Source organism: Osmerus mordax, chromosome 17 (assembly GCF_038355195.1).
Source record: "Osmerus mordax isolate fOsmMor3 chromosome 17, fOsmMor3.pri, whole genome shotgun sequence".
Taxonomy (NCBI): Eukaryota; Metazoa; Chordata; class Actinopteri; order Osmeriformes; family Osmeridae; genus Osmerus; species Osmerus mordax.
Genome location: NC_090066.1, coordinates 9,040,651 through 9,054,103, shown reverse-complemented (window position 1 = coordinate 9,054,103; position 13,453 = coordinate 9,040,651). Strand labels below are relative to the sequence as shown.

General features: G+C 40.6%; 2 protein-coding genes across 2 annotated transcripts; one reads left to right on the top strand and one right to left on the bottom strand.

Moving 5' to 3' along the window:
- Positions 1 to 2,080: 2,080 nt before the first annotated feature.
- crebl2 (cAMP responsive element binding protein-like 2) lies at positions 2,081 to 4,893 on the top strand. Its single transcript, XM_067254440.1, has 3 exons — positions 2,081 to 2,317; positions 2,511 to 2,708; positions 2,812 to 4,893. The coding sequence occupies exons 1-3, from the start codon at positions 2,303 to 2,305 to the stop codon at positions 2,944 to 2,946; spliced, it is 348 nt and encodes a 115-aa protein (XP_067110541.1). The 5' UTR covers positions 2,081 to 2,302; the 3' UTR covers positions 2,947 to 4,893.
- Positions 4,894 to 5,759: 866 nt separating this feature from the next.
- gpr19 (G protein-coupled receptor 19) lies at positions 5,760 to 7,031 on the bottom strand. Its single transcript, XM_067254910.1, has one exon. The coding sequence runs from the start codon at positions 7,029 to 7,031 to the stop codon at positions 5,760 to 5,762; it is 1,272 nt and encodes a 423-aa protein (XP_067111011.1).
- Between the last annotated feature and the right edge of the window lie 6,422 nt (positions 7,032 to 13,453).

Genomic DNA, 13,453 nt, shown 5'->3' with positions numbered 1-13,453 from the left:
TATACAAAGGGGGAGTACATTTAGCCATATCCTGGTATTGAGTTGCCCCTGCTTCAAAAACAACATCTGGAGTTTTAATGTCCGGATGGATTTCCACATCTTTTCCAGGCCTCTCAGTTGGAGGTATATAGTATTTACTAAAACAGAATAGTAAGCAGTTGAATAAGAAATGGATTGAGATACAAAAAAGCATAAACAGGATAACCAGTGTGTTTGTAAATATGCAGTAGATTGAGCAAGTCATTCTTCAGGATAAACTCTTGTTAAAGGCTTTTAACAAACAGAATTGAATAAACTCAAAACTCAATCACATTCTTACATGCAAACTTCCCCATGATTCATGCGTTAAGGCCCCCCTCTCATTGTTAGTATAAACACTCCCAGCACACCAGTTTGTTAAACCTTGATTGCATTATCTTTTGTCTGCCTACTCCGAGGGTCTGATTGCAATTACTTGTGATTCACCCTGGGCAAGGATTCAGTATCATCATTGACGGAAATAATCACAGAGACAGACTGATAAGTTTATGAGGATGCGTTTATATGAGACAAAACATGCTCTCTTCCAGCCCTGGAGCATGCAGTACAACATTTAATCTAAAGTGATGCGACGCTATTGGAGAAACAATGAATAAGACCAGAGCAGGCAAAGACCGAGTGGTTTTTCATACTGGAGCAATTAACATGCATGGTTAACCCAGACTATTGAAACTAGATAAAAGGAAAGAATCCCTCTTACTTGTGGGAGTTGTTGGGATGGAGGACATTCATAATCAGTATAGTGGCTTTATCTAGAAACACAGTCAGTTTAGCTGATGGGAATTACACAGGATCTGCTTCCCAGTAATTGCATTCAGGTATAATATTATTTTTAAATATACTTTATATCATTATTATTAATTATAAGGGACCTTTTCATTAACATACATAATAAACAATGTCAAGTTGTGGCAATTTACAAGGGCAACACAGAAATTGAATAAAAATCATTTCTCACATTTTCATCAATGTGATTTGTTGGATTTGGAGCTCATAGGTTCAAATATGTAAGGACAACCCCAATGCAAAGCTTGGGTTTGTGACATTACCAGGACAGGGTCGCCGTGGGAGCCAGGGTTGCCGTGGGAGCCAGGGTCACCCTGGTTCTCATCAGGGGTTGAGATATTTCATGAATGTCACATGATGACCTGCCCACGACTTCCCCACCTCTGGTTCTCCTGATGTGCTCAGAACAATACTGGGCTCTTGTTTGTGTGCCAGATGTTTGGCTTCCTAAGGACCTGAACTGGCTCGACCCCCTCAATCCCTGCTGTGGCCTTCAGCTGCCAGTATTTATTGTCACAATTAAGAAGTAGGGTTTATACATTTTTGCTCTTATTATCACACGTTGCTCGAAATACCACCGTTATTATGCAGGTCATGTTTCCTTGAACATCCATTTTTGTAATAGGAACCTTCATAGCAATGAGCAACTTTTTGCTCAAGTGAAGTGTCTTACCAAGAAATGAGGACAGACTGTGATGGACGCTTTTGTTCTCCACTGTAGACAATACCTGCGGTCCAAATTACATACTTTTTATTTTTACTTACTGCAGCTGCCCATATAAAGTACATACTGTTGCATGCAGTATGCATACACTTGGGACATAGGCCTACTACTTCGTCATGACATTGCACCTTGACATGTAACCCTCTTACTCATACGTCTGTCAAAGTTCATAGATAGCCAGAAAAGCATCCCGGTTTGAATACTGCAAAATGTGAGCGGATTTGGAATGACATCCTGGTATTTTTGTCATATTGCATTTCAATACTGGGTCCAACATGTACCAGTAGAAAAATATTACATACTAAACATTTTTCTGGCATACTAAATTGTATGGGAGTAAGGGTATTGGGATGCACGTCATGTTTTGAAGTCATCAATGTTATGCGTACTGTCTCTTTAATGAGAAATCAGCTACTTTGACGATATGTGTTGGTGTCTGGGAATTGTAGTTTTGATTATCTAAATATTGCTTCTTAAGGCAAATGCGAACACAATTTCCCAGAGTCCTTCTCAACAAAGACAACCATAACAGGAAGTGTGAAAAATTGTCAACATTTGAGAAAGGCGCTAAATGTTATCTAGCTAAGTGAAACGCGATTTAAAAAGTGAGAAAGGGTAACGTTTTCGCCACAGAAATACTGCAATTGTTTGAATAGAACGCATACCAAACTTCTGATTTCTAAGAGTTGTTTGGAATTATTCAGCTAGCGTCACTAGCCTTCAACGATTGCTAATAGTAGTGCGTTGACCAAAATGGATGACAGTAAGGTAAGCGATTCAACACTTGCAAAAAGCAGTAATAGCCAACGTTACCTGTTTTGTTTTTGAATACGTATCTTTATCCAGCGTTATATTACATGTCTGGCTAAAATGTGGATATTTTTACTAATCGCCAGTAGTTTGCAAGGTGTATTTTGTGAGACACTAGAAAAGTCTAAACCACTATTCTATTCCTATACAGATGGTTGGGGGCAAAGTTAAAAAACCTGGAAAGCGTGGCCGCAAACCTGCTAAAATTGATTTGAAGGCAAAACTGGAACGCAGTAGACAGAGTGCAAGGGAGTGTCGTGCAAGAAAGAAGTTAAGGTATCAATACCTGGAGGAGCTGGTGTCCAGCAAGGAGAGAGCAATCTGTGCCTTGCGCGAGGAGTTGGAGATGGTAATTGATTGTTCTTCTACTTAGCTACATATGACCCCCATGTCTTTTGTGCACTGTGTCCATTTGTCATGTCCATCATTGTCTTTCCCCCCTGCTCCAACAGTACAAACAGTGGTGCTCTGCCATGGATCAAGGAAAAATCCCTTCTGAAATCAAAGCCCTTCTCACCGGGGATGATCAGAAAATGCCCCAGAGCACGAGCAACAAGACAAGCAAGAATGGAAAGAACAGCAGTTAATCTGCTGGTGTGACATCAGGCTACTCCATCAGAAAGAGAGGCCTCCTCTATGATGGAGGTTAAGAACTTTGGACTGGAGAATGAAGGAAAATGAGAAATGTATATTTGTGTCCACCGGTTTCAGTCCGTGCTAATTAGTTAAGGTAATTCTAGTGCAGTCATTTTCAAAACTACAATAAGACCAGACATTATGTTAGTAAAGGCAGTCAAAAGGGTATGACAGGGTTATATACGGTGTATGTATATCTCTGTTGGCTATAGAGGCTATACTCAAATGTGATACAAATTCACATTTGACTCTAATGAATGGTTGAGGTTCTGACCAGATGAGTGAATAAGCAACAATACAGGCTTAATACTAATTTGATTCATTTGTGCTCCACTACAAGATCAGGAGTGGGAGGGGAACAGTTCTGAACCGAAGAGAAACAAAAAAATCAGGCTATGTATCATGCATGTGAATTAATTTGGAATTCAGGCCAGTGTTAGCCATTTCTCCCTACTTCCTCTCAAAATATTTGCGCACGTCCGTGTCTGGATATATTTATTTGCGCAACTAGTTTCTTAGTCGATCTTGTTACGGGTTGAAAGTGTTTGAATTGGATTAGGCCAACTCCACTCTGAAGTCTCTCAACCTCCATCTATCATTCTTGCAAAGTGTCTATTTGTATCTGTTGTTGTTTAATTATGATTTATGACTAACTGTCCAGGAAAGCATACCATTTTAAATCACATGATACAGGCTTCTACTTAGTTTTGGCAATATTTGGCTTATTTTGCTAATCAAGTTTGCCAAAAGATACGATAATCTAGCCTCATGGCATAATACGAATGCAAACATATATTTGGAGATGATAAAGTAATGTTGACATGTTGATTGGATACATGTTGGATTTATTTTTTTATTTATATTTTGTATTGGATAACAGAGAACACTTTGCAGGTTTTTGTAGTATGTCCTTGAATGTACTGTATTGTCTATGCCTAATATTGGTGTGGCAACGATATTTTTTATTTGTTGGTTTTATAAAAATGGAATCGCTTCTACCTAAAGTGAGATGATGGAGTTCTGACGGTGTTCTTGTAGAAATAATGAGGCTTTGGGGGCATGGTCAAGTCAGTACATTTGACTATGGATTTCATACTTAACCTACAGTATCTACTCACATCCCATCATCATAGTCCTGCTACATTGATAAGCTACTCACAATTATATCAGTGTATATTTGAAAAAATTAAGGTGCCTCTTTTTGCGTGTGCCCGTTAATCATCAATATGATAGCATGATGAGGTATTCATCCTTCGATGTCCACTATTCACTACTGTGTTTTCATTCATTGGCTAGGGGAAGAATTGGTATGCTTTGGTCTAGGAATGTACTTTCCACAACAATATTGTTTTCCTATGCTTTCCTTATCCACAACGTGAAGAGTAACGGAGCAGATTTTTGCTGGTATGTTATTTATGTTGAGTAGTGCTGCATCTTTTGAATCTAATGTGCCAGGACCAGGAACTGTCAAGAAGGCCTTTATCTTGCATATTGACGCCACGATGAGTAAGATTATGTTGTGCATGAATGTCTCCTTTGGTCCTGGAATGAGAAGGAATGTACTGATGTTGACATAAAGCAGAATAAAACATAACATGTATTATTTGTTCATATTTCTTAAAATGCACAGATCTTTCTCAAAAGTAATTCAAAGATTTCAATCGCATTGCTGTATGTTACATCATACCAAACAGCAAAACTCATGATTATGTGTTTATTTGAACTAAGTCCTTGCCATTTGTAGCGTTCCAACAATCTTTAAATATTGAGTTTTGATCATGTGTGATAGCTTGTAGTTTATAACTGTAGCCAGAGATATCTGTTTTCCATTCCATTTTCCTTTTTTTCCATCATCAGTCTTCACTTGATAAGAACTCAAATAAACTCTTAAAAAACAACATGGTGCAGAGTCATTACACTGGTGATGTCACATCAAGGAACAAAAACACAGGAAACATCCTGAAGAGACGTGGGTTTGAAGGTTCTGTATTCACTGTGGGACTGAGCAACAACGTCCTGATCTTGAAACACAGAACAGCCACATTTACCAGAGCATTTTCAGGTCTCCATCCAAAACTATAAACACTAGCAGTGTCAAATGTGATGCACATACACAATGTTTTATTATTTTACATCTCAGTGTAAGCATGGGTCATTAAGTCACAGTAGTTAACAGTAAACAGAGATGAGACACAAACAAGAGAAACACTACACAATGCCGGTCAGCTAAACAGAAGCAGCTACTGGATAGAATGACAACAGTGAAAACTGGCACACAACCATCACATCCTAAGCCAGCGTAGACAAAGAGTCTTCAGGTTAAAAGCGTTATGGTCCAAACCTGTAGGGTTTTAAATTCCTCTTCCTCTGAATAACATAGTTCAACAGAGCAGAAGGCCAATTATGAAGACATACAAAGTGTAGGAACTGAGATTATTACACAAAGCTTCCAAATGAATTTCATCCAAGTCATTACACCAGAAAGAGATGGAACATATGGGAAATGCGATGGGGCTGTGTAGACTGCTCTACCTGAGAAAATATGTTCACATCTAATATTGTACGATCAGACAAATGCCATCGCAAGAAAGATTCAGCTGGTATCTCAACATAATGCTCTGAACATGCTGTATGTTTGTCTACTGGTGTAGCTAACTCACAGTTAGCTACATATATGCAGCTTGAATTTCATTAGCACCCAATACATTGAACTTAGTTGTGCTATTGTACTGTCTGAAATGTTCAGTTTCAAAAGATGGCTACTTCACACAAAAGTATTAGGTGGATTGGCACTGATTGGCCAGGCGAGTTTCTTCTCTTTTGCCTCGCGGTCAAAGGTGTCATAAACCGAGTCTTTGGTGATTGTCTTAGCCGGTACCGGGATGTCCACCACCCCAACATAGTTCTTTTTGGCCATCCGTGAGCTAGCAGTGATTGTGTATGCGTTACTGCGGTAACACTTCATTGACGACATGCAGAAGGTCTCCCTCATGCCGCGTCTGAAGTTCGCGTTATAAACAGAGTACAGGGTTGGTTTGGAGGCAGTGGAGCTGAAGGAAATCAAGGCAATGGCTGTGAAGAACAGCGCACCCTGTCTGCTGGGGCTGTCGGCTTCTCGGGGGTGCCACAGCTGGGCTACGTAAAACGGTGTCCAGGTCAGCAGGAAGACACAGTTGAGCATGAGGAACATCTTGATTGTCTTGACTTTAGTCCTTGGGACGATGTTCATCGTCCTCCTCACCGTGTGTCCATCGGCGCTGATCCTCCAGATGTAGCGGATCACCCGCTGGTAGAACGACACGATGAGCAGCGCCGGGACCAGGAAGCCGAAGAGCAGGTGAGCGGCGGCGTACGCGATCCCGTCCCAGCTGTTGGGCAGGAAGAAGTCGCAGTGGCCGCCGCTGCCGTCCGCCATCGTGGAACCGTAAAAGAAGAGGCAGGGCGAGATGAAGGCGACGTCGAAGATCCAGGAGGCCAGTATCATCCTCTTGGCCTTCTCCCTGGAGACCTTGAAGCTGAGCGGGTAGACGATGGTGTAGAAGCGATCCACGCAGATGGAGAGCAAGACGTACACCTGCACCCCCGGACACAGGTGCTGGAGGTATCTCACAGCCTTGCAGGCGGCCGCGCTCAGCGGCCACCTTCCGGAGGTGACCTGGAGGAGGACGAACGGGGCACAGCCCAGGCTCAGCAGGAGGTCAGCACAAGCCATGGACACCACAAAGTAGTTGGTGGTGGATTGAGTCCTCCGGCTGCGGTGGATGACCAGGCAGACCAGGGCGTTGCCGAGGATGGAGACCAGCCAGAGAGCCCCAAACACCAGCCCCAAGATGGCCACCTCAGCGGAGGTCAGCTCGTAGGAAACCAGGGTGCTGTTGGACTCTGATAAGCCTTCTCGGTTGCAAAAGAGAGGTGTGGCTGAGTCGGCGAGAAAGGTGGAGTTCTCCCTGTCAGAGTAGTTGAAGGACATTTGGGAACTGAAGGTGGGGGAGCTGAAAGAGGGCATGGCGCTTTCAGTCGACTGGGCGTACACCATGGCTACTGCCACAAGGGGGAGCTGTGGAAACAAACAAATCCCAGGCAATTAGGAATGGGAAAGGGACATGAAAACAGGATACCACAACAGCTCACATCAATATATCGACCACGCACAACATTAACTGCTTGTAATATTTGTGCAATGAGTTATCCATGACAACCTCTCCACCCCCCTCCATTTACTGGCCAATGCTCTGAATTTCCCTTCAGGGATCAATTAAGTTCTATCTAATCGAATCTACTGTTAAGATCTACAGGTTTGCCTGAATTCTCATCTCTACATCCAGCTATATACTTTGTCATGGTCAACATTCAAAGAATATCAGAGTTTGTGATTAATCATCAAAACATCTCAGCTCTAAAAGGATACCCAGCGGCAGCATGTCCTCTGGTTTCTATAGCGGCAAGTTGAAGCAACTGTGTCTTTGAGTCACAACAGTGGTCTTTAATAAATCAAGAAAAGAACAGGACGCTAAAGTAGCCTACACTTCTGACCTCGACTCAAAATGCACATTTTGAAATATCACCTTTTGTAAAGGTTACACAACGTGACTCTTCGCAGGCTGTTCCTGTAAACATTCATTGGGTTCAAGGATGAGTCTCATAATAATTGGTCTCAGGGGTATAATTATTCAAAAACAACCTGGGGATAAAGTGAAGAGGCAAGATAGGCTATTTAGAATAGTTTCCCATTTAGTTCGCCTGATTAGGCTTCGAGATAAGGGTCACGAAAACAAATCAGAGAGGCAGATGGTTCCACATTATTCTAGATAGATACCAGGAGCACGTTGCGCTGGTAAGCAACAGATTGTCAGCCTATTAAGATTCCTGTCTCTGTTGACGAGGGTGCACTTCCATATCAGCAGTGTGGCGATTATGCAACAACAAAAGAACACAAGAGCGTCTAATGAAGTCACACTCCAGAAATCACTTCTCCGGAAAACATCACCATCCATATTCTCTCGCACTGTGCTCTGACATGAAAAGTGATCAAAACTACACTTGAAGTCTTTATTAGTGACTTCCAGCAGCACAGATTCACAAATGCAAAACCCCCCCCAAAAAATCTACAGTGATTAAGACATTTAGCTTGTTGTTCTTTTCCAAGACAAACGAAATCTACCTAATTACTGATATCATATGGAGGGCACAAATAAGTGAACCTGTAAAGACATTCTGATCTCATTCTAGGTTGATCTTCATCTGGCCTTTTCTTAACAATGGGGTATTTAAGACTGGAATGATACATTATTGGGTGTGCTCAAGCCTTCGGCGAGAGCTCAACCTTTGTTCTCTCACATATATATTATTATTTTTATTTTATTTATTTTTTGCCCCCCTAAAACTCAGTAAATACTTGGCCTACATAGACAACGTAGGTGTCAAAAGTTTCGTCTTGGTAGCGATTGAGTTGCTTCTATTGGAATTTACGTTCCGTTGCATGGTTTAAGCGTAAGTTAAGTTTTTGTGGCGAAAAGTGAAGCTAACGGTGGCTAATTTGCTAGCCACAGTCACTGACGTTACTAACGTCACTGCGTCACTAACGTCACGAAAACACGCGTGACTACCTTTGCCAGAACATTCATTTCACATCTGTTAACTTGGGGGATAGCTAGGCTAACTATAGCTTTACTTCAAGGCAGCTGCAGAAACGCCACAAGAAAAGAGGCCAGGGTGATAACTATTTACTCATTTTACTTTGTGATATGACACACAATTGTGATGTGTAATGTACAATATAAGCTGATATTATTAAGGAAGTACATCTACTTTCGGAAACAGTAGTCTACTATTTCACTGAAGTATTAGCATCATGACATTAGCCTGTGTTTCCCGGGCAACACATACTACAGTGGTCTATGATGTAGCGTTATCTGTTTTCAATCGTTAAAATAAACATTCCTCACATATACATTTTCGTTGTAGGATTTATTCTGACATTAGAAAACGATTTGTTGGTGAAATTACCATTACCTGTGGTTTCAAACCAGTGTAGCTCACTGCAACGCTGTAGCTTACGCGAGACACACTACAAAAACATCTAGCTACAGTACACAGCTGTTTAGGAAGTCAAACGGAGACAGAAAATGTTCGGCACTCCCCTTACTTAAATCAAAAGTCTATCTAACTACTAACCTGAACTTCATTGCCACAGCCTAAACGTTGTCAATCTGTTCATGAAAATAATTAATTTCAGCCTAAAACGTACAACGGAACGTTAAATCCAATTCAACCAACGCAATCGCTACCAAGACGAACACAGCAGTAGTCTAGTACTGTACCGTAGTAGTACAATTTACCGGGGCAGCTTCTCAACACAGGGCTATATCGCATTTAGCGTTGTTACTGACAATGATCGCTACCAGTGAGCTTTTTATGAATGAGCAATTTTCCACTAAATAAATGTCAAGCTTATTTACGTTTTGGGGGGCATATTTTCAGTTAGCAGATGGTACCGTTTGAATTGCGATTCCATCTTCTACTGCCGGGTAACGTCGTAGAATAATCTTCAAAGGGGTTGTTTATTCATGAATGAATGCAATATGAGTAGGCTAAATGCCTGAAAATATCATGAGAAGAGAAAAACTTAAAATGACGTTTAAATCATAGAGATTAGGTCAATTTTTACACCGGTCTGCAATAATGTCACGAAAACACGCGTGACTACCTTTGGCAGAACATTCGTTTCGCATCTGTTAACTTGGGGGATAGCTAGGCTAACTATAGCTTTACTGCAAGGCAGCTGCAGAAACGCCACAAGCAAAGAGGCCAGGGTGATAAATATTTACTCATTTTACTTTGTGATATGACACACAATTGTGATGTGTAATGTACAATATAAGCTGATATTATTAAGGAAGTACATCTACTTTCGGAAACAGTAGTCTACTATTTCACTGACATATTAGCATCATGACATTAGCCTGTGTTGCCCGGGCAACACATACTACAGTGGTCTATGATGTATCTGTTTTCAATCGTTAAAATAAACATTCCTCACATATACATTTTCGTTGTAGGATTTATTCTGACATTAGTAAACGATTTGTTGGTGAAATTACCATTACCTGTGGTTTCAAACCAGTGTAGCTCACTGCAACGCTGTAGCCTACTGTACCCGAGACACTAGTGTGAGTAGCTAACAACAACTCCTCAGCTGTTTAAGTCAAACGGCAACAGAACATGTTCGGCACTCCCCTTACTCAAAAGTCTTTCAGTAGGGAAACTATCTGACTACTAACCTGAACTTCATTGCCACAGCCTAAACTTTGTCAATCTGTTCATGAAAATAATTAATTTCAGCCTAAACCGTACAACGGAACGTTTAATCGAATTCAACCAACGCAATCGCTATCAAGACGAACACAGCAGTAGTCTAGTACTGTACTGTAGTAGTAGAATTTACCGGGGCAGCTTCTCCACACAGGGCTATATCGCATTTTGAGTTGTTACTGACAATGATCGCTACCAGTGAGCTTTTTATGAATGAGCTATTTTCCACTAAATAAATGTCAAGCTTATTTACGTTTTTGGGGGCATATTTTCAGTTAGCAGATGGTACTGTTTGAATCGCGATTCTATCTTCTGCCGGTAAAGTCGTAGAATAATCTTAAAAGGGGGTTCTTTATTAATGAATGAATGCAATATGAGTAGTCTAAATGCCTGAAAATATCACGAGAAGGGACAACTTAAAAGGACGTTTAAGTCATAGAGATTAGGTCCATTTGTACACCGGTCTGCCAAATGTATTCGTTTTGATTCAGCCTGTCAGCTGCCTCTTGCAGGGGAAATGAGAAGACATCATATTTCATTCTACACTTCACTCATATTTTGAGTTGTAAATGAGCAGTAAAAAAAAGATGCTTTTAAATCTATGTAATCTTTATAAATAATAAGTAGGCCCGATGCATTTTTATATAAAATATACAGACCCCTGTGCAACCGACGCAAGCAAGCACACCCTACAATTTCCCCAGAAATTGTACCCTCTCTAGTATTGAAATTGAAATGTCATCGTCGGGCTATTGATCAGAAGGTTGTTGGTTCGAGTCCTGGCCGTGCAAAATCAAGTTGTGTCCTTGGGCAAGGAACTTCACCCTACTTGCCTCGGGGAGAATGTCCCTGTACTTACTGTAAGTTGCTCTGGACAAGAGCGTCTGCTAAATGAATAAATGTAATGTAAATGTAAGTTCTCTGTTTACAATGTATCTTATTATATACCAGTACACTAGCTAAGACAACCTTTTGAATAAGCAGGACAACATAAGAATTGTATATGAACAGAGTCCTGAGATCCAAAACCTATATAGGGCCTACAAATACGATTTCTAACTTAATGAGACACCCTGTCTTAAATGAATGAGATAAATTCAGAGTCTCTAGCAGACATTTCTTCAGATACATTTTTACATTGTGATGTCGATCATCCAGCACATGTTCGAAAATGAAGTAGGAAATGACACTGCTGTGGAAGCAAAGTAAATTAATCAAGCGCATGCACATACAGACACACAAAAGCAATAAGCTAGTGTCTAGGGACCTTATTTCTTCAGGGACAGTTATTAGGAATCTCTAGGTAGGCTCAGAACAGCAGAGGTTTCACACTTATCTCTAACCTCTTGTGTACACTGGTGGCTTTGCCTCTGTGTTCTCTTAGCAACCCGTTCTGGCGTTAACCATCAGCAGATGACTAAGAAGCACTAAAAAACCAGGTGCAATGACTGATACTGTGGGCTAGCCATGACAACACAGCACTGTGAAAGCCAAACATCAACAACAGAGCCCTTTCCGGGAGTCCTGTGAGTGATTTAAATTTTGGATGGCGGGGATGATGTGTCCTTAGCCTGAATTATAGCACTGGCGCTGACAGTCAGACATATAGGATAAATCCAGGTAACTTTATCCTTAAAGAAACACTGCAGTCAAAAGACACATAAATCAAATATATTTATTCATACAGGAAAACTATTTTAGAGAAGGTTGGTTGCACCTATACAGTGTGTTCATGTTGTTGATGTACAGCATAAAGTAACACATATCAATTCATTTGGAACCATGCATTGACATGATATTTAACCTATGTGATGTTTGTCATAATAAGCATTTTATGCAAATCAATAGTATCAAATACTTGACGACAGATACGCCATTGAAGATCAAAGCACAGCATCAGTTTGACTTGTATTACAGGTGCCAGACAGTCAAATCTCATGGATGTTCCTTAATGAAAATTTTTGGGATGTAGTAAAGACCATTATGACACTGGCACAGTCAACTGGCAATAGCGCAAAAACTGAATTATCTAATGGTCTGGGAAATTAGTTTTTATGCATATAGGCTACACTAAACATTATTGCTTAAAACGTAACAGTAGTGGAATAATGAATGAGGGTTGCAAAAAATTGTCCTCACACCTGCTTCATGTAGAATAATGTAAGGCACGTACCTGGTCCTCATGGCAATAGCGATCCCATTTTAGCTATGACCATATTTCATACGCATTCCGACAAATATACATGTTTCACTGATGTGGCCGTAGTCGTGGTGCTTCAAGACATGTTTTCTTTCTCTAGGCTACTGCAAAATCAGACCCGCTCCTTTTATCCTTGGATACGAGCTGCTGCCTGTACCGAAACAAGATGTCGCTGCAGATGAAAGGGAGGGGGTGAAATAATTAATTTCATTTTCTTCTTCATTGCCATGGCGTGAGGACCATGTGCTTGGACGGGAGTCATAAGAAGAATCCGTTTCTGTTGCTCTCTGTGGTGTCTTGCGCTTCAGAAGACCAGTTCATATCCAAGAAAATGCGGTCGATCACGTTACAAAATGTTTGGCAGAGACATAGGTTCATTGTTATAACAGTAGAGTCGAATTGTACGTTTACCATACATAAAATAAAAAAACAGAACAGAAAACAAACTTTTTGAGTGAGCAAGTTCTCATATTTAATTCAGATTATAAATCATTGCGTTAATTGACTCACGTTAATCTTTAAAAAATGATGCTCCCAAGAAATCACTCGTTTAAGATGTCATACCACTGAGGACCACTTTTAAAATGTATTTATTAGGTTTTAAAGATATAACTTGTATGTTACATTAGGGACTGTATGTTTTATTTTATGAGAACCTTGCAATGCTTTCATATTTAGCCCCAACCAAGTATCAGATATATTTCATTTACATTTATTCATTTAGCAGACACTTTTATCCAAAGTGAATTACAAGAAAGAGCTTTACAAGAAGTGCATATAGGTCAATGGTCATAAACAACGAGATAGCCCCCAAAAACATTGCGGGTAGCCAAAACATGAAGCACATATTGTGAAAAGCAAATAAGTGCCAATGGGTAGAACCAGAAGAGCCTGTAGGGCCAGACCGGAGAACAGCTTGGGTTGAGAGCGGCTCTCTCCACCAGACG